This window comes from Apodemus sylvaticus, chromosome 2, assembly GCF_947179515.1.
Source record: "Apodemus sylvaticus chromosome 2, mApoSyl1.1, whole genome shotgun sequence".
Classification (NCBI taxonomy): domain Eukaryota; kingdom Metazoa; phylum Chordata; class Mammalia; order Rodentia; family Muridae; genus Apodemus; species Apodemus sylvaticus.
Genome location: NC_067473.1, coordinates 79494765 through 79521994, shown reverse-complemented (window position 1 = coordinate 79521994; position 27230 = coordinate 79494765). Strand labels below are relative to the sequence as shown.

The window sequence follows — 27230 nt, the reverse complement described above, 5'->3', positions numbered from 1 at the left end:
TTTTTTGTGTGTGTGTGTGTCCTGTCAAGAGGACAATGCTCCCTGTCCCAGATGGACTTGTCCCTTGCTGTGACTAACCTAGAGGAAGGCGCAGGGAGGAACACTTGGTAGATGTCTAAGTTAGCTCCTGACAAGCTTCCAGGACTGTCTCTAGAGACTATGGGCATCTTACTTCTCGCTTGATGTCTAACACGGTGGCAAGCCCTATGTAGCCTGCTGTAGATTTGCAGATCATGTGGCCCTGAGGACCATCTGGGGCCCTGGAGACAGAGGAAGCAAGCCACCTCTCCGCTTTGCAGCTGTTTACCGATGCTAAGGGGCTTAGGTAGGACCTTCCTAGATTGATAACAGACAAATTGCAGTCTAAGTAAGCAGGTGTTGAAAGCTCCTACATTTTTACACTTGGCTACACAGCAGTATCTAACTGATACGGAGATGGAGATTCGTTACAACTCAGCACAAGCTGGCGGATCAACACGTCATGAATGGCGCTCTGTCTAACATGACACCTTTGCTAAACAAGTCATTCTCCAATTATGATGATGCAATTTAAGTAGATTTAAAAAGATCCCCAGGCAACAAGTCTGGGATTTGGGAGTTTCTAGGATTAAAGTTCTCAAAGGCACATCTTCTTGCTTTATAACTACTTATAAACTATGTATCACACATGTTGGGGGCATGAAGAAAGACCACCAGGCCACCAGGCTGGACCCTTCCTTACCTGACACATCTCTCTGACCTGCCGGTCTCAGCACAGGAAAGCCACCAGCAAAGAGATCTCCCAGGGCAGGAGGCGTGGTTCCTCCCCGGGTGTTGCTGCCTGCAGCTCCTCCCTCTTTGCTGGATCCTTTTGAACCTGGAGAGAAGAGGCAGGAAGGTGAGTAGGAAGCCTGCATGCAGGCCTTTCCCACTCTAGCCTAATGCCGCCATTTTCACTGTGTGTGTCCTCATGCCGTAGCCTGTGTGCTACCCAGTCTAGTCAGTCCTATCAAAGTGCTGACCGTGCCAGGCAGTGATGGCGCATGCCTTTAATGCCAGCACTTGGGAGGCATAGGCCGGCAGATTTCTGAGTTCAAGGCCAGCCTGGTCTACAGAGTGAGTTCTGGGACATCCAGGGCTATACAGAGTCTACACACTTCCCCTTCCCCTATGAAGTCCAAGCTCAACTCACTGCAACATTTTAACTTCATATTTTTTTTTATTTATGCATCAGAATGCCCAGGCATGTGGCATCAGTAACCTTGCCTTCCGTGTATGGTGGTTACCAACCATAGACACTCAGAAGACACTCAGCAAGATACTCAGACAAGAATTCCTGGTTTGAGTGAGGTCTCAGGTATCTGCACACTTGCTCCCCAGTTGATGGCACTGTTTGGAGAGGGTTGGGAGGGGCGTGGCTTTGTTGGAGGAAGTGTGCCATTGGTGGTGGGATTTTGAGAGTTTAAAGACTCTGGTCATTTCCAGTTTGCTCTCTGCTTCTTCATTGTGGCTGAAGATCTCAACTCGCAGTGTCTAGCTCCGTCTGCCATGTCTCTACTCTGCCAGTCCAGCCTCGCATCCCTCTGGAGCCGTAAGCCCAAGTAAATCTTCCCTTTTATAACTTGTCTTGGAAATGCTGTTTTATAATAGCAATAGAAAAGTAGCTAATACACAAGCTAAGGCTAACACATGCAGTCAGGGCATGGTGCCCACTGCTGGATGACTGGTCAGATTACTCTGAATGTTATATACAGAACTCCTCATTGAGATTAGGTAGTAGGTAGGACAATAATATGTATCAGTCTGTTAACTGAGCTTAACCAATTAGATAATGAGTCCCATCAGAAATGGATCCTTATAATCAGTGTTGAAAAGGTTTCTTTTAAAACGTGCCCATCTTTGGGACTAGAGAGATGACTCAGTTGTTAAAAACATACACTCCTCTTCCAGAAGACCTGAATTCGATTCTCAGCACCTACATTGAGCAGCTTATAACCTGCTGAAACACAGGTCTCAAAGGATCTGGTGCCTCTGGCCTCTGCAGGCACATGTATTCACATGTGCACACACACAGGTGTGTACCCACATGTACATACACACACACAGGTGGGTACCCACATGTACACACACACACACACACACACACACACACACACATGGGTGGGTACCCACATGTACACACACACAGGTGGGTACCCACATGTACATACACACACACACACACACACACACACACACACACGGGTGGGTACTCACATGTACACACACACACACACACACACACACACACACACGGGTGGGTACCTACATGTACACACACACAGGTGGGTACCCACATGTACATACACACACACACAGGTGGGTACCCACATGTACATACACACACACAGGTGGGTACCCACATGTATACACACACACACACACACACATGGGTGGGTACCCACATGTACATACACACACACGGGTGGGTATTCACATGTACACACACACACACACACACGGGTGGGTACCCACATGTACATACACACACACAGGTGGGTACCCACATGTACACACACACACACACACAGGTGGGTACCCACATGTACATACACACACAGGTGTGTACCCACATGTACATACACACACAGGTGAGTACCCACATGTACATACACACACAGGTGGGTACCCACATGTACATACACACACAGGTGGGTACCCACATGTACATACACACACAGGTGGGTACCCACATGTACATACACACACAGGTGGGTACCCACATGTACATACACACACAGGTGGGTACCCACATGTACATACACACACACACACACACACACACATGGGTGGGTACCCACATGTACACACACACACACACACATGGGTGGGTACCCACATGTACATACACACACAGGTGTGTACCCACATGTACATACACACACAGGTGTGTACCCACATGTACATACACACACATAGGTGGGTACCCACATGTACATACACATAGATGGGTGTGCATGTTTGCACATACATGTGCACACACACACATACCTACACATAATTAAGAATAAAAATAACTCTGTAAAATATGTGTGTTTATGCCCTAACACATGTAGTTATAGGTTATCAAGGGACAATAATAGTTACAGGACTATTTTTGAGAATTGCCATCATTTTGAAATATGTGAAATCATAATAATACCTTGTATTACAAAATGTTTCTGGATATAACATGTGAATGTTTTGCAATCTTGACTGAACAAAAAAGAGGGTTTTTCATTTGCATGATTTTCATGTTGCATTCACATTGCAAAAGCATTGAGAATGTATCTGATGACACCCAATGGGACAGTTAAAAATGGCGAAATTTGCTATGTGTATTTTATCATAATTTAAAATTATCCAAGGGGGTTTTGTTGTTTTGTTATTGAAAGTAATGAAAGATACTGCTGGCTCCACGACATGTGGCCTTTCAGAAAGGAGTGTCCGAGCCTCTCGCCTGGTGGCCTGTCCCTGCAGTAGGTCTGAGGTGGTTTGAGAGTGCACGGGTCACCAGTGCAGACCCTAGTGTGGAGTCTGACATGCTCTATGCGTCGGGGTCCTGGGCTCCCTGAAGGCTGCGCTGAGCTGCTCACTTACTCTCGATTTGTGGGGCACTGCGGTCATTGATCTGGGTGACTTTTCGCAGCCGTGTTCCTTGCTGGATGTCAGCCAACAGTGCGCTCCGGCCCTTCAGATCTGTCTTCCTTAAGCTGGGGGCGTCTGTGCTGATCTGCAAGAGAATTGGGATTTAACTGTTACAAAAACAAACAAACAAGGAAAAAAACAGCATTTGCAGAGAAACAACACACCCCACCAGCTGCATCTCTCTCCCATTGGAGTTCTTTTCCTGCCCCATTTCCAAGGCCAAGAACATTAGACCATTATCCACAATCTCAGGTCACGCCTACAATCCTCTCCCTGGGACTTCAAATGGACTTTGTACTAGATGGCCCATACTAACTATACATGCGCCCATCTTGAGCATAAAGTCCTGGTGGTCTCAAGGAGCCCCAAATCAGATCCCTTTCACACACCTGGCCTTCCAGTTTTGCACCCCTGACTGCTCCCAGATTCTGAATGGGCCTATTGCAGGCCACTGTGCTCTGGGAGCCGATTGGATCCAATAGGTGTAAGACACCTTGTGAATTCTCCTGGACATACCCCTGTGCCAGGGACACAGGCATACCCTGCAAGGAGCTAATTCTTCTCTATCACCGCGCATGACTGAGCATCTGCTGATGGTCACAGAGAGGAAGGACCACGGGGACCAGGTAAATCAGGCTTCTGGGAAGATGTGAAGCCTCACACAGTTCCTGATTGGGCGCTGGGCCTCAAAAAGCCTTGCTCTAGTCAGAAAAGTGGGGTGGCGCAACATTACAAAACTCTCTCATACTTTCTAAGAAACTGGATGGAGCTTTTGCTGACCCACACCTGAGTTAATATACCCTGAGATCACTGCTATCCTACTGTGGACCCAGCCTGTCTTTTTAACCCACTTTTAACAGAGCAACATACAAACAACCTCACCTGCCTTGGGTTTCCCATGTGATGCATTTTTAAAAAAGATTTATTTATTTTATTTGTATGAGTACATGCTGTAGCTGTTTTTAGACACACCAGAAGAGGACATTGGATCCCTTACTGATGGTTGTTAGGCACCATGTGGTTGCTGGGATTTGAACTCAGGACCTCTGGAAGAGCAGTCAGTGCTCTTAACCACTGAGCCATCTCTCCAGCCCTCTTGGCTCCATGTGATAAACTTTTACAGCCTAAGCTAAGGTATAGCTTTAATCTTGTTATGTAGTCTTCCATACTCCTGACCCATGCATGTATGTTACCAAAATAGATGCTGAAAACGGCCATCAGTTTTAAAGTAAAGTCATACAGTAAACACCAGCTGTAAGCCGTGGGAGCAACATGCAGACATTGCTTAGTGGCATTTGCCTGGCTGTTAGCTGGGTCAGCTGGAGTCAATGAAATTTCACCCCTTGTAAAACCTTGCTAAAGATTTCTGTAAGGATCGCCTGTTTCTCCTTCATATGATACTTTTGTGCTGTTCAATAAATACAGAACAAAAGCCCTTTGTTAAGGACAACACACACACACACACACACACACACACGATTTACAAGACAACATTCAGACGGGCTTATACCACCGACAGATTAGAGACAGGAGAGAGACTCTGGCTTGTTCTTGGTTAAATTACTCCAAGGTTTCTTTCCTTAATTAGACACCAGCATACATTGTGATCCTGGGTTTATAACTAATGGATCTAATCCAATGCAGAAAAGAGGACTAGATTGCTTGATCGAAACTCCTGGCCTGTGCAGGATCTGGGACGCTGTGTTCTGTAATAAATGTAAGGAGCCCACGTTTCTACCAGTGAGTCTGGCTTGACATAGACCCTCAACAACTTTGAAAGGCATAAAGTCTAAAGCTTGATTCGTGTTGCCTGGAAACACACTTTGTGAGCCTTTAGGGGAGGCTTATGGACAATGGCCAGGGGCTCCAGTTCCAAACCCTTCAGTACATTTAGACATAGCTCAAATGCTTTTATGTTACATGTACAACAAGGTTATTTCTTGCACAACATGGTTTTAAAATATTCTGTATAATCCATTAAAATCAACGTCATTTAAAACTGGGTAAAGAAGCATCAGAACCCTAGGCAAGAGGGATACCGCTGTTCTTGTAAAATTGACCTTATGATCTCAGGTGTACATTATGGCTAGGGATGCAGGGCGAGGAGTGTTCTGTAATTCTCTAAGGACTGGACAAACAGCAATGGAAGTCCTATTCAGATGTTGGTTTTGAGGAAGGGGGAGGTTTATAATGTTCTGTTCGAGAAGCACTCATGTGGTGTGAGGTCTCTATTCCCCACCAATCCTCGGAAAAGGACCACTTCACCCACTTCAGACTCTAGTTTTTAAACTTTTATTTTATGCATATGGGTGTTTTGCCTGCATGTATGTTTATGTACCATATGCTTACCTGGTACCCTTAGAAGTCAGAAGAGGGTGCTATATCCTCTGGAACTGGAGTTACAAAGGGTTGTGGCCCTCTGTGTAGGTGCCGGGAACCAAACTAGGGCCTTCTGGAATACAAGCCAGTGTTCTTAAACGCTGAGCCACCACTCCAGGTCTGAGCCAGTGTTTTTAACTGCTAAACCATCTCTCTCAGCTCCTCAATTTCTTTTACTACCTGAAGACATCCTTACTCTCTGATTTTGCCCATTACAGATGTTTCAGCTGAGGGCCATGGAGAATGATGCATTGAAATAATTATCTTAATTTTGCTACTTATTTAGCACGTGCCTGTGTGTGCCTGGTGATTTTTACATGACAGATTGGTAAATGAACACATTCTCCAGCACACTGATGGGCATTCCTTCTCTCCTGACTCTGTCCTGCCCTGGCAGTTTCCCACTAGAGGGCTCTCCTGTACCTGCCGTCATAAGGCACCTGCCAATCTCTGCAAGGCAGGCCAGGGAAGAATTGCTAACTTCTGGGGGAAAAAAAGCAAACCCATATATATTTAGACTTAGTGGGTTTCAGACAAAAGGACACATTCATTCATATGTTGAAGATTGTATTACACAAAGACAGTCATTTCAACTCAAGCTACAATATTTGTCAATCTTCCAACTATAGTGGTTTTTTAAAAAAAGCTACAACCCTAAGAATCCTGGTTGCCATGGTGACAGGATAATGAAGCAGGAAGAAAGAGTTCCTAAATATCCACTGAGTGTTTTCCTCTGTGCCAATCCTCATCCTTGGCAGCTTCACTAAAATCATAAGCATGGCAAAGGAAGCAACCCTGGGCCTTTTCCCTGTGGAAAACAAGCCCGCAAACTGTCTGAAACAACCTTGGTGACATCATTGCGAAGGGCACTCTTGTTTCTTCCTAGTAACAATGTGATTGAGAGCAAAGATCTGTCTGCCTCCACACAAAGTTCTGGCTCACACAGTTTGCTACTGTTAGACTCAAAAGAAGTCCTCCAGGAACTGAAAGGGACGTGAAATCATACCAAAGACAGGCAGGCACATGAGCCTTTCCCCTTGAATGCAGAGGCTGAGAGCCAGAGGTAAGCCAATAAGCAGATTAGAAATACCAAAATCAAGTGACAGCAACGCAGGGCCAAGGGTAGCAGCAGAGCTGGAGAGGCGGCTGCTCTGACTGGGACACGTGGTAGAAGCCCTTGTGTCCCTTTGCTGTTCAGTAAATGAAGCAGCAGAGCTGCGGCTGTGATCTGGGGAGGGGGTGATGACAGTCTAGATCAGAACTTTGACATGTCCTCCGCTGCACCTCCATGCTTCCCTCTGCCTTCTGGCCCCTGTGTAACACTGTCTTTTCTGTGAGAAAGGTTGACACCGACGTCGGTGGTTCTCTCTCCTCTCATCTGAAAAGCTGCTTCTTCAAGAATATGAGTGCATGCCTTTTTTATTTTAATGTGCATGAGTATTTTATGTACATGCCAGCAAGTCTGTAGACCAAATGTGTGCCTAGTGCCCAAGACGGCTGTGAGTGGTTATGAAGATCCTGGGAATTGAGTCCAGACCCTCTGGAGATCTTCTCTCTGCGGTGGATGTAGGTTTACTGAGGGGATAACAGAGGTCAAAGGGCAGCAAGTCAGTATCACACATTCCTCCCAAGGTTCAGCGAATGTCTCACAGAGAATGGAAAGATTCTAAGGGCCAGAGCTCCCAGAGGCCTGCTGTCAAACTGTCTTCCAGATGTGATGGGCTGCTACACCCATGAGCTCTCTACAGTTGGGAATGCAACACAAGACCTTTTCAATATCAATCTGGTCAATATCCTGGCATGCATGGTGTGTGTGTGTGTGTGTTTGTGTGTACAGGTAGCCCATGAGTACCAGAAAAAGGAAGCCAGATTTCCCAGAAGCTATAAAGGGTAGCCTTACACTCATTTACATTTGGGTTACACTAATCGGACTCAACTGGTAATCTATCTATCTATCTATCTATCCATCCATCCATCCATCCATCCATCCATCCATCTATCTATCTATCTATCTATCTATCTATCTATCTATCTCTCTATCTCTATCATTGCCTGTCATCTGTAGAGTGTGGAAGGACATAATACTGAAAGGAAGAAGAGGTAGGACAAGCTAGAGAAAAGCTTAGGAAGGGAGTGAGGAAGGAATTTGATCAAAATAAAATGTATTCATGTATGAAGGAGAAAAAGGGCCGGTAGTTGACCCAAGCCAAGCCAGGTACTTCCTTCATAGATGATCTAAATCCAGTCCCTTTATCTCTTGGTTTCTGAAGCTAGCATATAACGTTATAATTTTATAATTTTAACATGTCCATGCACATTTTGTCCTTATTCACCTCAGGCCCTATTGCTTCTCCCGGTCCTCCTACCTTTCGCTGGTCCCCATACCCCAGAGCCTCTTTGCAGTTTCTTGACCCACCCTACGTGCACATGCGTATTTAAATCTAGGTCTTGCACCTGAAAGAAATCATGCCAAATCGCATCTGTCTCTGCCCCCTCTCAGCACAACCATTCCAGTTCCATTCACCTTCCTGCAGATGTCAGATTTATTCTTTTTCTTTATGGCTGTTAAACTGAAGAGGGTGCACAGTTCCCTGGCACGATGGACCTGCACATTATTACCTCGGCCCTCAGGCTACCCCCAGCATCCTCAGACTTGTGGGCAGACAGGTCTCAGCAGCTTTATTGCCAAGGCTGGATCACAAGGACAGCTAGAATAGCCTCCCACCTGCTGCTGTGCTTTTTGTGTTGAAGAACACAGGGAACTTGGAATCCAGGAGAGAGCCGGAAATATCCCCATGGAGGAGGGGTGGCGACCCACTCTCCCCCGTCAGGCCTGACACAATGTTCTCTGCACTCCAAATGGTACCTAAGTCATGCTGTTCAAGAACAAGGCGCTTTTGCCATACGCAGTCTTATGTTTTATTTTTAGAATTCCAAATTGCAATTTAAATTCGTGAGCAGCATCAATGGCCTGTCTAACCTCTGCGAAAGCCGGATATCCATGCCAAAGCTGTACGAACACGTGTAGAAGTGTACTTCGCGCTTCTTGCTTGGAGACAGGATGATCAGCTCCTTCGCTGGTGCTGCAGGATGTGGGTGAAGTCGGGCCTATCTGTTACCCCATGAGAGGTTATCTCATGCAGTGGTGCAACTCTGATGTTTAGCGCTCTCTCTCTCCCCCCCTCTCTCTCTCTCTGCCCCATTCCTTCACAAACTCCTACACTGTCCTCTTGGGGCTGTGCGCCATAAAGCAAGCTCTCACGCTCGCAGCCCAGCCCTCCTCCACAGCGGCCAGCTTGACCTTTCCCAGGGGCATGCCATTTACCATGCCACTTTCCTCCATAAAATTCTTTTCTGTCTCTGAACTGAACTGCTCTTCTAGATCCAGCTCAAAATCCCCTTAGGGACCAGCCGAGACTGTCCATTTCCCTGGGAGCTTACCTCCAGATCCTGACTTGAGCTATGGCTTTGATCTTTTTATACTTGCATTTTGGCACTCTTCCCAGGAGCCTCTGGATCCTGGAAGGCTCTGTTCCTAGAGCCGCCTTTCTACTTTCAACAGAGCACCTGCTACCCAGATCATGTCACTCCACAAATACCTGCAATGGCCTTCTGTCTCATACAGAATAAAACATTCATGCCCCTGCCTGAGCTCCCATATTCACCCATACACAGCAGCATTCCTAGACAAGATCACAAAATACATTAGTTTAGATATTACGTTAGTAACTGAGGGCTTTTCTCTTGATCCTCCCCAAGTCCCATGAACTATTTATAAATTCATTTATCAGTGACAATGGCTGTATGTTTGGGTTGGAAATCCAATCTTTACGTAAGGCCTTGTTGGAGGAAATTTGTCACTGAGGGGTTGGGGGTTGTCTTAGTCAGGGCTTCTATTATTGCACAAACATCATGACCACGAAGCAAGTTGGGGAGGAAAGGGTTTATTCAGCTTACAGCTCTGCATTGCTGTTCATCACAAAAGGAAGTCAGGACTGGAACTCAAGCAGGTCAGGAAGCAGGAGCTGATGCAGAGGCCATGGAGGGATGTTCCTTACTGACTTGCTTCCCCCGGCTTGCTCAGCCTGCTCTCTTATAGAACCCAAGAGCACCAGCCCAGAGGTGGTACCACCCACAAGGGGACCTCCCCCCCTTGATCACTAATTGAGAAAATGCCCCACAGCTGGATCTCATGGAGGCACTTCCCCAACTGAAGCTCCTTTCTCTGTGATAACTCCAGCCTGTGTCAAGTTGACACACAAAGCCAGCCAGTACAGGGGTGGAGTTGAAGTTTCAAAAGCCAGTGCCAGGCCCTGGTTCTCTCTGCTTCTTTGCCTCCAGAGCATGATGTAGCTAGCTCTGTTACTGCTGCAGTGTCTGCATACACACCAGCACGCTCCCCGCCATGATGATCATGGACTAAAGCTCTGAAACTGTAAGCCAGCCCCAATTAAAGCTGTTTCGTAAGAATTGCCTGGGTCATGGTGCCTCTTCCCAGCAATAGAACACTGACTAAGACATACCCCAAGCTGCAGCTGTTGTTCTGGTTTGTTTGTTGTTTGTTGTCTTTGGGTGTTTTGTTTTTGTTTCTGTTTTTTTGCCCCTAGAAACACAACTTCAATTTGAAATCACTCTTTTTCAATGTTCCAACATTCCCCAGATTAGGGAGTAAATTTTAAATTTTGAGCAAATTTGATTAAAAAAACCCATGTTGGATCTGGAAGGATATTTTAATAACTATTAAGAGAACCAGACTTCCCTGGGCTTAGAGTCTAAAGCTAATAAACAATCTGTGCTGGGAACAGCACCGGTCCAGTGGGCAGTGTTCCCTCTCTCCTCTAAGGATGTCAGTGCAAAACCAGCTCCCACTTCAAAGAGAATAGGAGCTTATTCTGGAGTCAAACATGAGTGGCCAGGCCATAGCCCTGGAACACAGATAGGTAACCCCAAGTGCCACAGTCCAAAGTGGCAACAGTTTCACAATGTTCTTATAACAACAGAACTAAGAAAACCCCTAAGTCAAGGCATCCTTCATAGACACGGGGAGAGGGGCAGACATAGTGGGGTACAGCAGGGTCCAGTGGGGTACAGCAGGGTCCGGAGTCTCAGCAGGAGGCCCCTGATTCCATCTGAATTGGGGCTGGCTTACAGTTTCAGAGCATTAGTCCATGATCATCATGGTGGGGAGCATGGTGGTGTACATGCACACAAGCACTGGAGCGGTAGCTGGGAGCTAGCTACGTTCTAATGAAGCCTCTGAATTGGTGGAAACTAGGGATCTGTTTGTATATCCCACCTAAGCATGTTACCTGATAGCCACAAGGATGTTAGGTCAAACACAGAAGTGGGAAACAGATGCCTTAAGGGGACTAAAGGTGGCCGGAAAGAACTTGCTTTCTAAGCTGTAACATTCCAGCTCTGCACAGTCACAGACATCTCAGCAGCCTCCCCATCTCCCATCAGCCTGGTAGAATGCACAGGTGTGCCTTTAAAAAAAGGGGGGGGGGAGCTTCATGTCACAAATACTGTCAAAGAGAACCATGGCGCCCTGAATAATTTTCCAATTCTATGGTCTGCAACCCTAGCTCACCATTCCAGCATTTCTCCTTCTGGTAGGAGCGTTTCTTTCTCCACTCATCCAAAACCAAAGCTCAAAGCTATTTGTGGCTCCTTTCTCTTTCTTGTGATATAACAAAGCTTCGACAGAGACCTGGCTCTCTCTGTTCATGAATTCCAGGCATTATCTTGCGGCTTCTGTGTGTGTCTCAACCTATTTCAGGGGCCTTTGAACAACTTGAATTGGCAATACAGTGATTGTGGACACAAAGTCCAGTGTTTGCGTGAGGCCCACACGTGAAACAGGCTCTACTTTCTAGAAGCACAGACCTTTGGAAGGATAAGCCCAGGGAACCCTGACTCTTGATACCAAGCTGTTCAGCCCTTTCATAATGACATCACCCAAGAAATGCAAGGCAGGCCTACAGTTGGGATAATTGCCCTCTGGCCTGGGACCAGGGGTTGGTAAGAGGTATCATAAGGAAAAGGAAAGGCCCAGGGAGGGAGGGCAAACCTTCAGAGAAGGTTTTGGCCACAGGAGCTTAGTCCTAGGGCTCTGCCAGAGCCAGAAAGACAGTCAAGGCTGAGTGCCGACTCCGAGAACTGGCGGGTGAGTGCATCAAACACCTTGGCGTAGGAGGGGGTGGGGTGGGGTGGGGGGGCTATAGGCACTGGATGGAAAGTGGGGAGTAACCCTATGCTGCAGAGTAACAGGCTGCAGATGGCAGTACCCTGGGCTGTAAGTTACCTGCACCTGGCACTCACTCCCTTGTCAGGTAACCCTCAGCTCTTGCGTGCCAGCCTTGCTGGTCTGCCTCCTTCTAGCCCTCCTCTCATACCTCCTCGCTGGTTACAGGCAAGATGCAGTGTGTATATAGCTTCTAGACTGGGAGCCGATTGGGTTTCTGAATATCACTCACTTGCAAAGAGTCAGAAGTAGAAAAAAAAAATAAGCAAGGGGAGGAGGGGAAGGACAAGATTTAAGTTCAAGATAATTCCGAAGTATTATGACAACGTAGAAAGATTTAGACCCACACCCACTCCAATCATCTTTTCTTTGCACAGAACCCAAAAGAAGCTTCTAGGTCTGGACATGGACTGGATCCTTGAGAAACAAGGACTCCGAGATTTGCTCAAAGAGAGACCTGCATGCTTCTCCTCCGCTCCAGAACCTTCGTGGACCACGAGGTCCCTGCTCCATAAGTCCACTGGCATCCTTACCTGGGGTCTCGGGGCCCTGCCAATGAAGCATGACCCTGTTCCTTCGCAAGGCAGCACCCAAAGCATCCTCTCTTGGCTTTAATTAGCCATCAACCTTCCCTCTTCCCTACAACATTTTCCTACATTCATGTGTTTCTATTTTGTTTGGTAACCCACTGAGTTAATATCCCAACATCCTCAATGGGATGCAGATCAACTTTGCATTAGGATAATAACCTTGACAACTTACCTAACTGCTTTAAGGCTCCATTTTCTTACCTGCAAACTTGGGAAAAGAATAACAACCACTACATACCCTGTGGTGAGGATTTAATCAAGTAATCATTTCCATTTTTTAAAAACACATTTTCAAAACAGTGAATGGCACTTATGAAATGCTCAGTAGATGTTGGCTATTAATATCTGCGCTCTCTAATAGTTTCCAATGGGCTCCCACCTTTTCCTGTTTTAAAACTTGTGATTCCCGGCAGAAAGCCAGAGATCAAAAAGAAGGTCCCAGATGACAGCGGTGGTAGCCTCTGGAACAACCAGTTCAAACCAGAAAAGAATGGGGCCATCCTGAGCAGGGGAGCTTGGGAAAAGCCCGGTGGTGACCAGCAACAAAGAAAGTAAGTCTGCTCTCTTCTCTGCCTCTGAAAACCCAAAGACAACCGCAGACTACAGGAAAAGGGGGAGACCGCCTGAGACAGGTGCTGACTTTGAGCAACTTAATAGAAAGGAAGGAGATCTGAGGTGAGTTATGTGTGAAGCAGACACTGATCTCAGACTGAGACAAATGAATGCCCACTGTCTCAAATCCAGGACAAATGGCTGAGGTGCCTACTTAACATTTGAAAGCAGACCTGGCCCCCAGGTTCCCCCAGCACCCCTCAGTAACCCTACCTGTTACAGGGTCCTCCTGGCTAACATACCCCGCCCCCATCCTAAAGCTCAGCTTCCCTTTCCTCAGCTGCCTTTCCTAGGTCCATTTTGGTTACCTGGTCATTCTATCTACTCTTCAGCCTTTTGGTCTGGCTCTCCCCTCCCCCTTTCTCCTTACACGATCAGCACAGGGTCATGTCCACTCTGAACTCTCCCCATGTCCCTGCCTCTGGCTATGTTCTCCCTTTTATCTACAATAAACTTTCTCCTCCACCATACATAAGAGCAGTCATAATCTTTCCTTTTTTATTTCTATTTTTTCTGTCTCTGTCTGTCTGTTGTCTGCCTGTCTGTCTGTCTATCTGGATACCTATCTGTGTGCATACACACACACACACACACACATATGTGTGTGTGCATTGCCAATCAATGAAACTCATATTAACACAGTGTAAAAATGAAGAAAAATCACACGATTGATCACATAATTGATTAAGAAAAGTCATTAAAAACAACAAAACTCAACATCCTTTCAGGATAAGAGCTCTCTTCAGACAAAAGGGAAAGGATCTCCATTCTCACTTGTTAACAATAAACCCAGTGGTGAGGTAGCTTCCTGCTGACAGGAACAAAGCTAGGCTCTGCCCTCTCATCTATTCAACACTGCAATGGCAATCCCAGGCGAGCAGCAGAGAGTCTGCGATAGGAAAGAAAGAGGTAAAACTACCTGCTCACAGGCTGCAAACAGTCTATGCAGAAAGCACCTAGAGCCAGAAAGGGAGTCCGGGAGGTCATGGTTTACAGGGTCAGCACACCAAAAGCAAGCTCGATTTCTCAAATGGAGAATAAACAACTCATATTTAAAGACCCCTTAAAATACTTCTAAGTATAAATGAACCGCACACAAGGTAAAAACCGTGCACAGGGCACAGGGTACAGGGTACAGGGAACAGGGTACAGGGAACATGGCACAGGGCACAGGGTACAGGGTCTACAGAACGTGATCAGAATTCTGATGAAAGCAGACCTGGCCTTCAGCTCTAGCATCCTTCGGTAACCCTACCTGTAACAGGGTCCTCCTAGCCAACACATCCTGCCCCTATCCTACATCAATAAAGATGTCCCCTGCGTCCACTGGAGGACACAACGTAGCAAAGAGAACAAGTCAATGTATAGATTCGGTGCAATTCCAGTCAAAAGCTGGGTTAGATTTAAAAATAGACACTGGCAAGGTGAGTCTTAAGTTTATACAGAGAAGCAAAGGAACTAGAGAGGCAGAAAAATCTGGAAACTACGGGTACACCCTTCAGCAGGGGCTGCATTAACAAACTGTGCATCAACAAAACCCAGGTAAGACTAGGCCAATACAAAGGAGGGCCAGAGGCTGCCAGTGACTGATGGAAACAGGGCGTGACTACAAAAGGGGTAAGGGGCGGGGCGGGGAGCTCTGGCGGAGGTGACTTGACAGTGATGGCACAAATCTACACATCATCACAGAGCTGTCACTGTCCCTGTGAAAAATCAGTCTTATTACTTAAAACTTGAAATGTATAAACGAAATAAAAATGTAGCAGAGACAAACCATCAAATGAAAGAAGCAAGAGAGACGGAACAGTGGCAAAGGCTCCAGTGGCTGCATTCTGCCTAAGAGTCAAGGCATACTGTCAAACTCCAGCAGGGAACCGCACAGGTTTAAGGGTTGTTACCGAAGCTGGGTCCCTAGTGCTAACACTATTCTCAGGCAAGATTTTGGAAAGCAACCTGGTCCTGAGGGCTCTGACCTTATGAATAGGTTAATCCATTGATGGATTCCATGTTTGATGGAGTCTTTGGGGCTGGTGGAAGTGCTGGGAGCTCAGTCCTGGTTGCAGTCCTGGGAGGTTTGCCTTGAGGGGGTGCCCCTGGCTCCTTTCTATTTCCGTCTCTTTTTCCTGGTCACCATGAAGGGAGCAGCTTTGCTTTGCCATACACTTCCCCCATGATGCTCTTCCTCACCTCAGACTCCACAACAGAGCAAGCCAACCATGGAACTGTGGCCTCTGAAACTTGAGTCAGGCATTATGTCATAGCAATGATGGCTGACACAGTACTCTGCTTAAACATTAGAGTACCACAAAGGAAGCAATGAGCAGACCAGTAGGAACCTTACACAAGGAAGAGGATGGAAGGGAGAGATGAGAGGATGGTATAAGAGATGGAGATTCTCATAGCAGCAGGTTAATGGATGATCAACAGACGATGCTTCAATATAATGAAAGCAAGACCAGTGAGATGGCTCAGCAAGTAAAGCCCCTGCCTGATGGCCAGAGTTCAGGCCCCGGGATTCACATGGCAGGAGAGACCCGATACCTGCAAGTTGTCCTCTGGCCTCCACATGTGCACTCATGCCCATGCGTGTGTGTGCACACACAGCACACACCACACACACACAATGAGCCAACTTTCTGCACTATTTAATTTTCAGTCATTGGCACATATTTGAGATGCCTACTAATGACTGTATGTCTTCAAAAGGCTGGGCTCTTCCTGGCCCCAATGACATCCTGATATGATGATCCCTGGTCCTCCTGACTCATTATCACTTCATGATAACAAAGTTTCAACATTCAGAGCAACCACACCTGGTACTTTCCTAAAGAGAAAGAATGGATTCCTAGGAGCCCCACCTTCAAACCAGCTCTAGTTGTCTAACAATGCAGTTTGTCCACACGTGGTGCCAGAAGCCAGTGTGACATGTTGTGATGATGTAAGCTTCCTAGAAGGTTTTTTTTTTTTTTTTTAAAGATTTATCTCTTTACTTTATGTATATGAGTACACTGTAGCCATCTTCAGACACACCAGAAGATGGCATCAGATCCCATTCCAGATGGTTGTGAGTCACCACGTGGCTGCTGGGACTTGAACTCAGGATCTCTGGAAGAGCAGTCAGTGCTCTTAACTGCTGAGCCATCTCTCCAGCTCCTACTGGAAGTTTTTTCAAACTCTAAGCACTCATGGAGTGCCAGAATGACACCACTCCCTTTCCACAGCCATGCCAGGCCCTTCCCAACTCTTTATACATGTGTACACATGAGCACACACGAGTGCACACACAATTCCTGTACTCCTTTACCTCACATGCAATATGTACCCCAGGAGCATCTTTTAAGTCAACCAGACTCAATCCAACTTCAAGTCGACCTTGTTAGTATTCTGTCTAAGCTCCACCCCACACTTACCTGGCAACAGCCAGGTATGCCCCGCCCCATAGACCTGGCCCACTATAAAAGGGGCTACTTGCCCCTCCTCTCTCTCTCTCATCACACTCTCACCTCTCTGCCCCTCTCAGGTTCTCCTCCCCTCCCCCTCTCTCCACGTGGTCATGGCCGGCCTCCACTCCTCCATTTCTCTACTCTCTACTCTCTCTCTCTCTCTCTCTCCCTTCCTCCCTCTCTTTCTCTGCCTTTCTCTACCTCCACTATACCAGTAACTCCCATCCTCTGTCCTGAATAAACTCTATTCTATACTATGTCTGTGTGCGTGTGGTCCCTCAGGGGGAAGAGGTGCTTGGGCATGGGTCCGCCTAGGCACCCCCTTCCCCCACACCGCCGTGCCACACTCCCTAAACCCCCCTCTCTCTTTTTATGACCCTTCAGACCTCGCTCCCCTAGAGTCATTTGACTTCAGAGTCTTTTTGTTTCTGACTTTGACCACTCAGACCAGAGCTGTGGTCTTGGCAACGGGAGCAGGTGGCCTTTCAGGACTGTGGATGGTAGTGGGGTGTCTGGAAGTCAAGGATTTAAATGGTGTTCCAAGGAACTCTTGTTTTCAAACTCTCCCTCTCCAGTTAAGTGTTGCTGTCATTTTCCCTATATTCTTCTCAAGCTTCAGATGACCTGCACACAGGATTGGGCAGATCTCCACAAGCAGAGTGTTGAGGGGCTTCCAGATGTGGCTGTGGCACCTGCAGCCATCGACCTTCAATATGTCAACTGCACCTGCCAAGCTCCTTGTTCTCCCGAGTCCCCTCTGCCCGTGAGGCCTCCTGCCCGGCCTCCCCTCTGCCTGTGAGGCCTCCTGCCTGGCCTCCCCTCTGCCCGTGAGGGTCTCCTGCCCGGCCTCTCCCTATTGAAACCCAATCCTCTCCCCATGTCCAGCAGGCAGGCTTTCTAGAGGAACCTACTCAAGAGTCGGAATTAACAGTTCTATCCTGTTAATTATATGATAGCCATACACTTACAGAGCTTGGTCCAGCAAGGCAGGCTTTTCCTGAGCCTGAAGTGAGACGAATCTTAGTCAGGTGGTCTACTGCAACCTACAAGAGCCCACTGCCTCCTGAAGATTTCTGCAACTTCACGGGGTCTCGTGTCTTCACTGCCTGTGTGGAACTTCTGCCGCCCAAACTAAGGCAACATCACACACCACACACACACACACACACACACTCACATATTCACACACTCACACACTCACACATACTCATACACACCTCCTCACACATTTACACACACACTCATACGTACTCATACACACCTCCTCACACATTTACACACACATTCACAAGTACTCATACACACTTTACACATTTACACATACACACATTCACAAGTACTCATACACACCTCCTCACACATTTACACACACACATTCACAATACTCATACACACACACTCACACATTCACACGTACTCATATATACCTCCTCACACATTTACACACACACACACACACACACACACACACACACACAGCTTCCACAGCACAGCAGCTTTGCCAAGATGTAGTAGGAAAACTGAAAGACTTTTGAGCCTATCTGTCATGCACAACTCCACACAGCTCACTGGGCTTCCCTGGACTTACGTGGTCTTTGCTCATCCTAACACCAGATAAGGATATCAGGGCCAGCATCCTACCCACGACCTGAAGCCAGTGTTTAGATACCTTACCCATCCTGACATACTTCTGTCACCTCAAGTGAAAAAGACAGAAATTTCTATCTAATAGATATTTCTATTTCAAGATAGAAATAGTACCTGAATCCATCCTTCGAGTACTTAGCCTTATACATGGTACATTCTTAAAATTCAGCAAAGCCAAATTTGTTCTTCAATGTGATAAATACAGTGTGAATTAAATAGAAAAATAAATATTTTTTTGTCATGATAATGGCAGAAGAGGCCTGTGGGTACCCCAGAGGTATGTCGCACACAGCATACTCTCCTTCAAGCTGCTCCTTGAATATATTTTCTAACAGACAGAGCCACTGCAACCCCCCTTGAAAATGCAATCGCATGGGTTCCCCTGGCTGTCAGCGAGCGCTTCCAGAGGACAGAAGTGGAAAGTCACAGCAGCTGCAGTAGCTCACCACAGAACGTGGGCCCCGCGTGAGGTCATCATGCGAGCCATGACAAGGCCTCATTTGCTTGGATGGAACACATTCAGACTATCTCAGGATGTGAACTGCAAGGAACAGGGAGGACTTATTTTTAGTTCGTTCCTCTCAACTGTATTTCTGTCTTGCACCTCCTAAAATTAGGTCTCTGACTGAGGCACGATGGAACTGGCGTGGTGCTGGCTGGTGCAACCATCACTTCCGTAACCTCAGATCTACTGCTGCGTTGTCCCTTCTTGAGGCAAATGGGTCTCTGCTCCCATGTGAGGCAGCCCAGTGGGATTCACCCTGAAGCAGGGCCAGCTCTGCTTCCATGCAAAGACCAAGAAACATCCAACTGCCCTAGACACAGTAGGCCACCAGAATATCAGTTCTGTTAGGTATCAGCTGTCCTGTCCGTCAGCTATTCCTCTGACCTATAGTATAGTTAATTTCATTTTAATAACCACACCGTAGTGGCACGAAACAAAGCCATGCTTTAATATAAATGTCAGTCACTCATGGTAGAAAGCCATCATGTAAACATCTTTCAGATTCATAATTTTTGTTATTTTTTTCCTTCATTCTGAGCAATGACACCATCAAGTGGGTGATTTGAAAAAATAAAGAGTCTTTAAGCATGGATGAAAAATTTGCTTTTTATTGTGGGGGAATATGCTTGCAGGGAGAACAGGGAGCGTATTTATATTACTTTCTATTCAGTTTTGCTAAGTACTGAAGCTGCTATAAAAAATAAAGGCTACTGGGAATAAAATCTCATGCATACTGTGGTGGATTCTGGCAACTGGGAGGCAAAGACAAGGAATCTCTGAGAGTCTGAAATCAGCCTGGTCTGTTTACATAGATAGCTCCAGACAAGACAGGACTAAATAGTGAGTACAACATTGTCTCAAATAAAGCAACAAACAAACAAAAACCAAAACAAAACAGCAAAAACCCACAACCAAACGACAACACAACCCCTGTCCCCTACTATCAAACCAACAAAACTTACAAAAGCCAAGTATGAAAGGGGGTAGGAAAGTTTTGTGGAAGTAGGTTTGTGTTAGTTTGTTTGATGTTTTTCTTTCTTGCATTTATTTATTTATTTGTTTATTTATTTATTTATTTTGTGGTTTTTTTGAGACAGGGTTTCTCTGTGTAGCCCTGGCTGTCCTGGAACTCACTCTGTAGACCAGGCTGGCCTCAAACTCAGAAATCTGCCTGTCTCTGCCTCTCAAGTGCTGGGATTAAAGGTGTGAGCCACCACTGCCCGGCTTCTTTCTTGCTTTTAAAAAAAGATTTCTTTATTCTGTTTTATGTGCATAAGTGTTTTGCCTGCATGTTTATATGAGATCAGAAGAGGGCATGGGATTCCCTTGGAACTAGAGTTACAGATGGTTGTGAGGCCCTATGTGGGTGTTGAGAACCAAACCTGACTAAGGATGATCAAGTATATGCACTTGCTCAGAGATCATCTATAATGGATGCTAAGACAGCCAAAGTTGCCAGGAATTGATCAGACTTCCTGTATAAGTATAAAGTATGATAACCCATAATAGTAAAAAAATGCATAAACTTAAATAAAGGAGACAGAAGAAACATTTATAACCTCAGTATATACAGATGAGGAGAAGATAAGCCCTGGATTTATTGGGGAGAAAGGTGAGTAAGTCTTTGAAGGAAATATCTATCTGTCTGTCTGTCTGTCTGTCTGTCTGTCTATCTGTCTATCTATCTATCTATCTACAAACATACATATCCAAGAAATATAAAAAAGACCTAAGACTTTCAGATAAAATCAGACACTCAAGTTTGAATTAAGCGCAATGGTTATTTTTATGTGTAAATATGACCACATTTTCCCCCTTCTCGTTCTAAACAAACTACTTATTAGTTGAATTTTTTTTTTTCAGATAGTGTCTCCCTATGTAGCTCTGGCTGGCAGGGAATGCCCAGCAGATCCACCTGCCTCTGCTTCCGGGGCCTAAAGGCGTGTGCCATCACACCTCACTGTTTTACTGTTGTTGTTTTTCATTTGAGTTTAGTTGTGTGTTTTCTATTTTTGTTGTCTAACTCTGGCAGCATAAATGAGGCAATAAAAGAAGCCTATGTGGAGGGAGAAGCAGGGGCGGGGGCTGGGGGAAGTGCAAAATCAAAATAAAAGGAGTAAGATCATTTGTAAAGATACAGGTGCCCATCTGAGGACTTCTGAAATCCGCACGTACTTTTCCCACCCAGTTCTACACTAGGACCCAGCGTGGGTTGCAGGTTGGTCAGTCTATGGGCTCCAGCCACATCTAAGACTCAGCATTTCAGAAAACATCTTCGAGAACTGGGAGATGCGGAAGAGGAAGTCAGCGGTGACTGCACCGCAGGTGAGCGGGGCCAAGCGCTCTGCAGTTGCTCCGAGATCATCTATAATGGATGCCAAGACAGCCAAGGTTGCCAGGAATTGATTGGACTCTCCGTATAAGCTTTCAGAAATAGCAGGTATCTGTCCATCGATTTTGAAATACATTACTGCTGAAGCACCTTCAATATCTGTGTCATTAGAGTCAGAGGCCTAAGCTCTTGGAGGCGACCTCTCTTTGGAGACAGAAAATGCTGAAAGGGGGAATTTGTTCAAATTTAGTGACCTTGGCCTTCTGAACAGTTACAGACTGGGAGGGTTTCCTTGTAATGATTACCACAATGCCCTCTGTGCTTTGTCTGAGGAGAAAGCACCGACCAGATGCCCTTGGACCAGGACAGAGAATAGCAAGTGCAAGCTTATCAAAGCACACTGTTTATCTGGTGTCCTCTTGTTCCATGTCCACGTGACTGGGAAGCAGCCAGGGAGATAAGGATGGTGAGCCTACTGCTATTTGGACAGTCTACTCGAAAGTCACTGGAAGACTAATATACCCAGGAGCAGTATTCAGCCTCAACAACTGCTGTCAGTCACCACCAATCTCATCTCCATTTCAATTAACTATTCACCTCCAAATCATCTATACATATGTGTGTGTGTGTGTGTATAATATCTCAAGGCTAATAAGTAAAATAAGCCAGAACTAATTATAACATTAACTCTTTTATAATAATCAATAACAAAGAAAATATTCTTGTATTCCAGTTTCTCTGACAGTAGAGCATGATTACATTTTAAGCTCAGACAGAAAAAGCCCAGGTCACTGCATTTGCTCTCAGCTTCCTGGAGCTGCTACAGAACCCGAGGAGCTATTCTGCTGTTGTTGTAGAGAGGGCTTACAGCCAGGCCATCCAGAATTCCCACACTGGTACAGCTGGTAATTCATACAGAGAAACAGGAGGCTTCCCTTCGGCTAGACTGTTGGTCTGCCACTGCTGTTGTCCAACAACAAACCAAAACGTTCTCCAAATGTTCACAGTATTTAAACTGTGCTCCGGACTTCCCTGGAGAGGGTGAGACACTCCCCGATGAGCTGCCTTAGCAGAGACAAGCCCCAGCAAAGGCCATGCGACCCTAATCTGCTTCCTGCTGTGGCATAGACTCAGGGCCACTCAACTCGGTGTGACCAAATGGGAAGGCCCTGGTCAGTTCCACAGAATCCACGACCAGGGCAACCTGGCAGAGTGAGTCAGGAACTACAGACAGCCTCAAGGAACACTCTTTGTTCCCTATTTTTGGATTATTTTCAGAGACCCCCCAAATTGGTGACTCTCATTTTTGAGTTCCAGCCTTGATGTTAACTCCTGCTGTCTGTCCTGACAGCTCTGCACTAACATGGCCGTTTGGCTGGCTTCGTTTCTGAAACAGTAGTTGCGGCTATTCATAAGAAGGCACTTGGCAAACTGCTGTCATCCTCTGAATAGATCCTCACTGCAAGGCGTGCAGTGCAGTCACAATCATTCAACATGGTGGGAAAACAAAGCAAAACAAAAAATGACCACTATTATCCCAATAAAATAGATGGAGAAAGTGAGGCTCAAACAAAACAGACCAATTTCTATCTTCTTGAAGCTTCCATACTAGGGGCAATGAACCTCAGAAAGTGGCCATTATTATCCCAATAGAAAATATGGGGAAACTGAGGCTCAGAGTTGTTATGTAATCCACACAGGTTAGAACCGGCTCCTGTGGTTCAGTTTTCAATCTGCCTAACTCTGAAACTTTTTTTTCTTTTTTACACAGCAAGCTATGTCATTGCAGGACCCCTCCCCCCCAACCCGGCTGCCGTGCACAGCTTCCCACAATGCCTTCTGAACAGAGGGCTAAAGGGCACAAACAAATTTTCACACCTTTGTGTTCTAACATTCCACATGGTGCTGCGGGTAGAGTCCCGCTGGCAGCATCCTGAAACACAGTCAACTCCTCCGCTGTGAGTGGATCTTATTAGCATGGTAATCCATCTACAAAAAGGTGCACCTTGTGCTTTCTGTGAGCTTTAAAATATCTCAGTGAAGAGCAAAGATGCAGGGTCTATTCTTTGTGGAAACAATAACAAATCAGAACAGGGAAGGCGGTGCTGAAGGATTAGTTGGGGCTTTTAAATAATTTCCCGAGTGTTAATTGTTGCTGTTGTCAGTTTGTTGTTTCTGCTACAGTCGCAGTTGCTTTACATAATGTTCTTATTAGTCTGGAGGTATTAGTGGTGCTCTTAAACACTGCAGCGGACAACCTGCTCTTGGCTCTCAGGGCAAAGGCAGGTGGAAGGTTCGAGGCTCACACCTAGGCTAGCCAGCTAACAGCAATCTTGCCTGTGACCTCAGCACCAACTCAGAAAATAAAGCTAGGAGCTAGGTGTCTACTGGGTCTAGCCTTGGCCTAGCTGTCTGTTTCTGAGTCAGTCACTATGACTGCATGATCACTGGCCTCCAGACCCTCTCCCACTCATTCCTCAGCCCATTCTGCTCAGGAGAGCGCTCCAATGATGAGAGACATAAGCTTGGGAAGAAGGTGACTCTTAAGCAGGGCAAGAGGGGCCTTTCAAAGTGACACTTCAAGGAGCCCAAAGATAGGAATCGATGGAGAGGCAACATATTACTCAAACTTCTGATCAGGGGCTAGGAAGGGAGCTATGTTCCCTGCTGTACCGCCAACACACCTTTGATCTGGGATAGGAAGCCAGTTCCATACTCCCCATTTCTGCCTGAGCAGGAATGTGCTATGCTCTGGATTCGGGAATCTACACTCTTCTGAGGTAGAGACCTAGCAGCTCTGTCACCCTGCACTTAGTTCCTCACAGGATGGCCTGCTCATGGGTAGGGACTAAGTTTATCTGGCACTTACTGTCCCCACTGTGGGCCCATCATTGCTGGCAGCAGAGACCCCTGAGTGAGCCCATCCCAGGGAGGGCTTAGCTCCTCTGCCTTGGCCCCGCCTCCTCCCCAGGGAGTCTCTGCTGCTTCACTTGGTTTTATTGGGAGGCTCAACTGCTACTTTGTTTTCTATTTAAAGGAAGAAACTAACACAGCAGTGGGAAAACAATTGAACCACAATAGAATGGGGCTGGGTGGTGGTGGTGCACGCCATTAATTCCAGCACTTGGGAAGCAGAGGCAGGCAGATTTCTGAGTTCCAGGACAGCCTGCTCTACAAAGTGAGTTCCAGGACAGCCAGAGCTACACAGAGAAATCCTGTCTCGAAAAAAACAAAAAACAAAAAAACAAAAAACAAAAAAAAAAGCAAAGAAGAATGGGAAGGAAAAGAGTAACTCTGGAAGCAGTGTGGGGAAGCAGAGGAGTCTTGGATCTCGTGTCTAAGGCTGGGAAAATGTGATCTATCAGTTTTCTAGCTTGCAAATTGCAGTGGACAACAGCAGTGGCTGAGAATTCTGTGGCCTCCTGATCGCTTGCAAGTGGCTTCACACCAGAGATGAGGGCCGGTGCCATTCTGACAGAGTTCAACCCTATCCGGTTTGTAGCTGTGCACCCATGGGTAAGTTTTCACCTCTGTGATTCTTAAAATGAAGAATATCACCTGGAACGGAAGAGATGGCTTAGTGGTTAAGAGCACTTGTTGCTTTTGAAGAGGATCTGTGTTCGATTCCCAGCACCCACTCGATGACTAACAACAGTCTGTAACCTGAGTTCCTGGGAGTCTGACAGCCTCTTCTGGCCTCCTACGCTGCTGCACACATGTGGTGAATGCAGATACATGTAGGCAAAGCACTCATACAGAAAAGAATAGCATCACTTGCTATGATGGCGCTATTAGGAAGAACAAGCCAATGAGTATGTAGCAGTGTGGCACATCACTCACAACTGCTGGCGGTGGTCCCATAGCTGGTGTCTGAGTGTGCAAGGAAGAACGTACTAGTGCACACCCCATAGCCGCAGAGGAATCTACCTCCGGCACTAAGTGGGTTTGTGACACTGGATCTGTCAGCACCTCTCTGTTTCCCCTGCTTCCCCACCGGGCCGACCAGAGCTGCCCTACTGAATTCTAACTGTAACTGCAAGCCATCCATGTTGGGTGTTGTTTAGCATGGTTCCCAAGCCTGGCGACTGTCCCATGCCGCCATCTTTAAACAGTCCCACTCAGCCCTGGCAGGGCATTGCTCATCGGTTCCTTTTTTAAAGGCACAGTTCTTGGAATTACAACCATAAGAACGAGGCTGGGGATGCAGAGCAACCTCTTGCCAAGTGCACTACAGGTCCGTCTGTAACACTGCAAGGAAACAGGAAACACCTCATGAGGATGTGTGAGCGGGAAGGGATCATGCAAAAGTAAGTGGAAATTACTGAGGCCTGGTCCCTGCCTGAGAACCCAACAAGGACAGGTGACACTGGTGGCTGTCCTCATGCTTCCTCTGTGTGCTCAGGAGCCCGCATGCTTTCATTTACGAACCAGGGTGCACTCTGCCTCTGCAGGCGTTACCTCATGCTCCGCCTTTTATTAAAGACTGTGGGAGTCCCCAGTATGGCTTGCCGCCGAGTCTTTGCAGAGTTGGGACCTTGTCTCAGGCTTTCACACTTGGTCAGGTGTCTATCACATGAACTTGGAAAGATTTTTGTTTTTTCTTTTAGGACAGCAGTTGGGACAAGGGATACGAGGTCGCAAAGGCTCTAGGATGTCAGCCAGGTGTCCCTTCTAGTCACCTGGCTCAGATGAAGATGGACCTGGGAGAGAGAAATGGCTGGCTTGTGGTTTTCTAGGAACAGCTAGTGGTGGTGGGATTTCAGGTTTCCCAAGGCCAAAGCCAGCAGTTTGGGCTGTGACTAACGCTCCGTCCGGCAAGGAGTCTCTAGCTTCAGTGGCTGCCTAGATCCAGGCGCTGAATCTTGGCACAGTGTAATTTTCCTTTCATATCTCTTAGATATTTCACAGGGTGGCTCCTGCTCAGGACAGGCCCGTGTGACGAAGGCCCTTCCGGTTTGTGGCAGTGACTCCTGGGCACCATCTGTGCACAGCTGTGTGCCATGCAGGCTTCTCCTTTCTGTGCCCACCACCCTCCCACCTCACAGCCTTGACAGAACAAACATATTTGAATGGCATCCTGAATGGCCCTTTGCAATTGTGAGTGGCAGGTCCTGACACACCGCTCTGGCGCAGACAGGAAATCTGATGCAAAAAAAAAAAAAAAAAGGAAGAAAAGAACCCGCCCCCCCCCCAAAAAAAAACCCAAACACAAAACCAGCTTGGTTTTCATAGACCTGTTGTTACTGTTCTCTATGCAAAGCCACAAAGAAGGGAATTGAGTTTTTAAAATCACTAGCAGACAAAGGTGTCGTTTTGTAGACTGGTAAGCAAGAAGAAATGTACAATCAGCATAGAATGGTGCACTGCAAAAGCCTCCTTCAGGATCACTGGGACCCGGGGACACTCCAGCCCCCAGCAGCAGCACCAATCAAGGCACTAGTATGTCAAGAGACTACACATGAGTGACAGTATTTAGGAATCTGTAAGCCTTTCATTATCGCTGTGCATTAGGAAACATGCAAATTAGCCTTTCCAGAGCATATATAATATGCAGTTCTACCAAGTGTCCTTTCACCCAGTTCTCCCCACCCCCACTGTTTCCAAAATAACATCACACCCAAGACTCCAGAGCATCTCATGGGACTTCAGAGAATGTTGCATTTTTTCTGCACAGCTTTCCTTATCAATAGCCTTTGCAGCCCAGAGATGATGGGGAACTCGCTCCACGTAAGTCACAGCTGACACACATCAAGGCTGACAAGGATGAGTACTTGGCCCACGAATCATGCAATCCTCAGTCCACAGGAGAAAAAAAAACGATACCACTGAGTTT

The 27230-nt window shown here is 46.6% G+C and overlaps 1 protein-coding gene across 2 annotated transcripts in view; it reads right to left on the bottom strand.

The window, feature by feature from the left end:
* Positions 1-27230, bottom strand: part of Wipf3 (WAS/WASL interacting protein family member 3) — a 75125-nt gene that overhangs the window by 16272 nt on the left and 31623 nt on the right. For both annotated transcript variants that reach the window (XM_052173763.1, XM_052173764.1), the window contains exons 3-4: positions 3598-3730; positions 722-856 (exon numbers count right to left, since the gene is read on the bottom strand). In XM_052173763.1, the coding sequence (XP_052029723.1) occupies positions 722-856; positions 3598-3730 (268 nt within the window). The remainder of the gene's footprint in view (positions 1-721; positions 857-3597; positions 3731-27230) is intronic.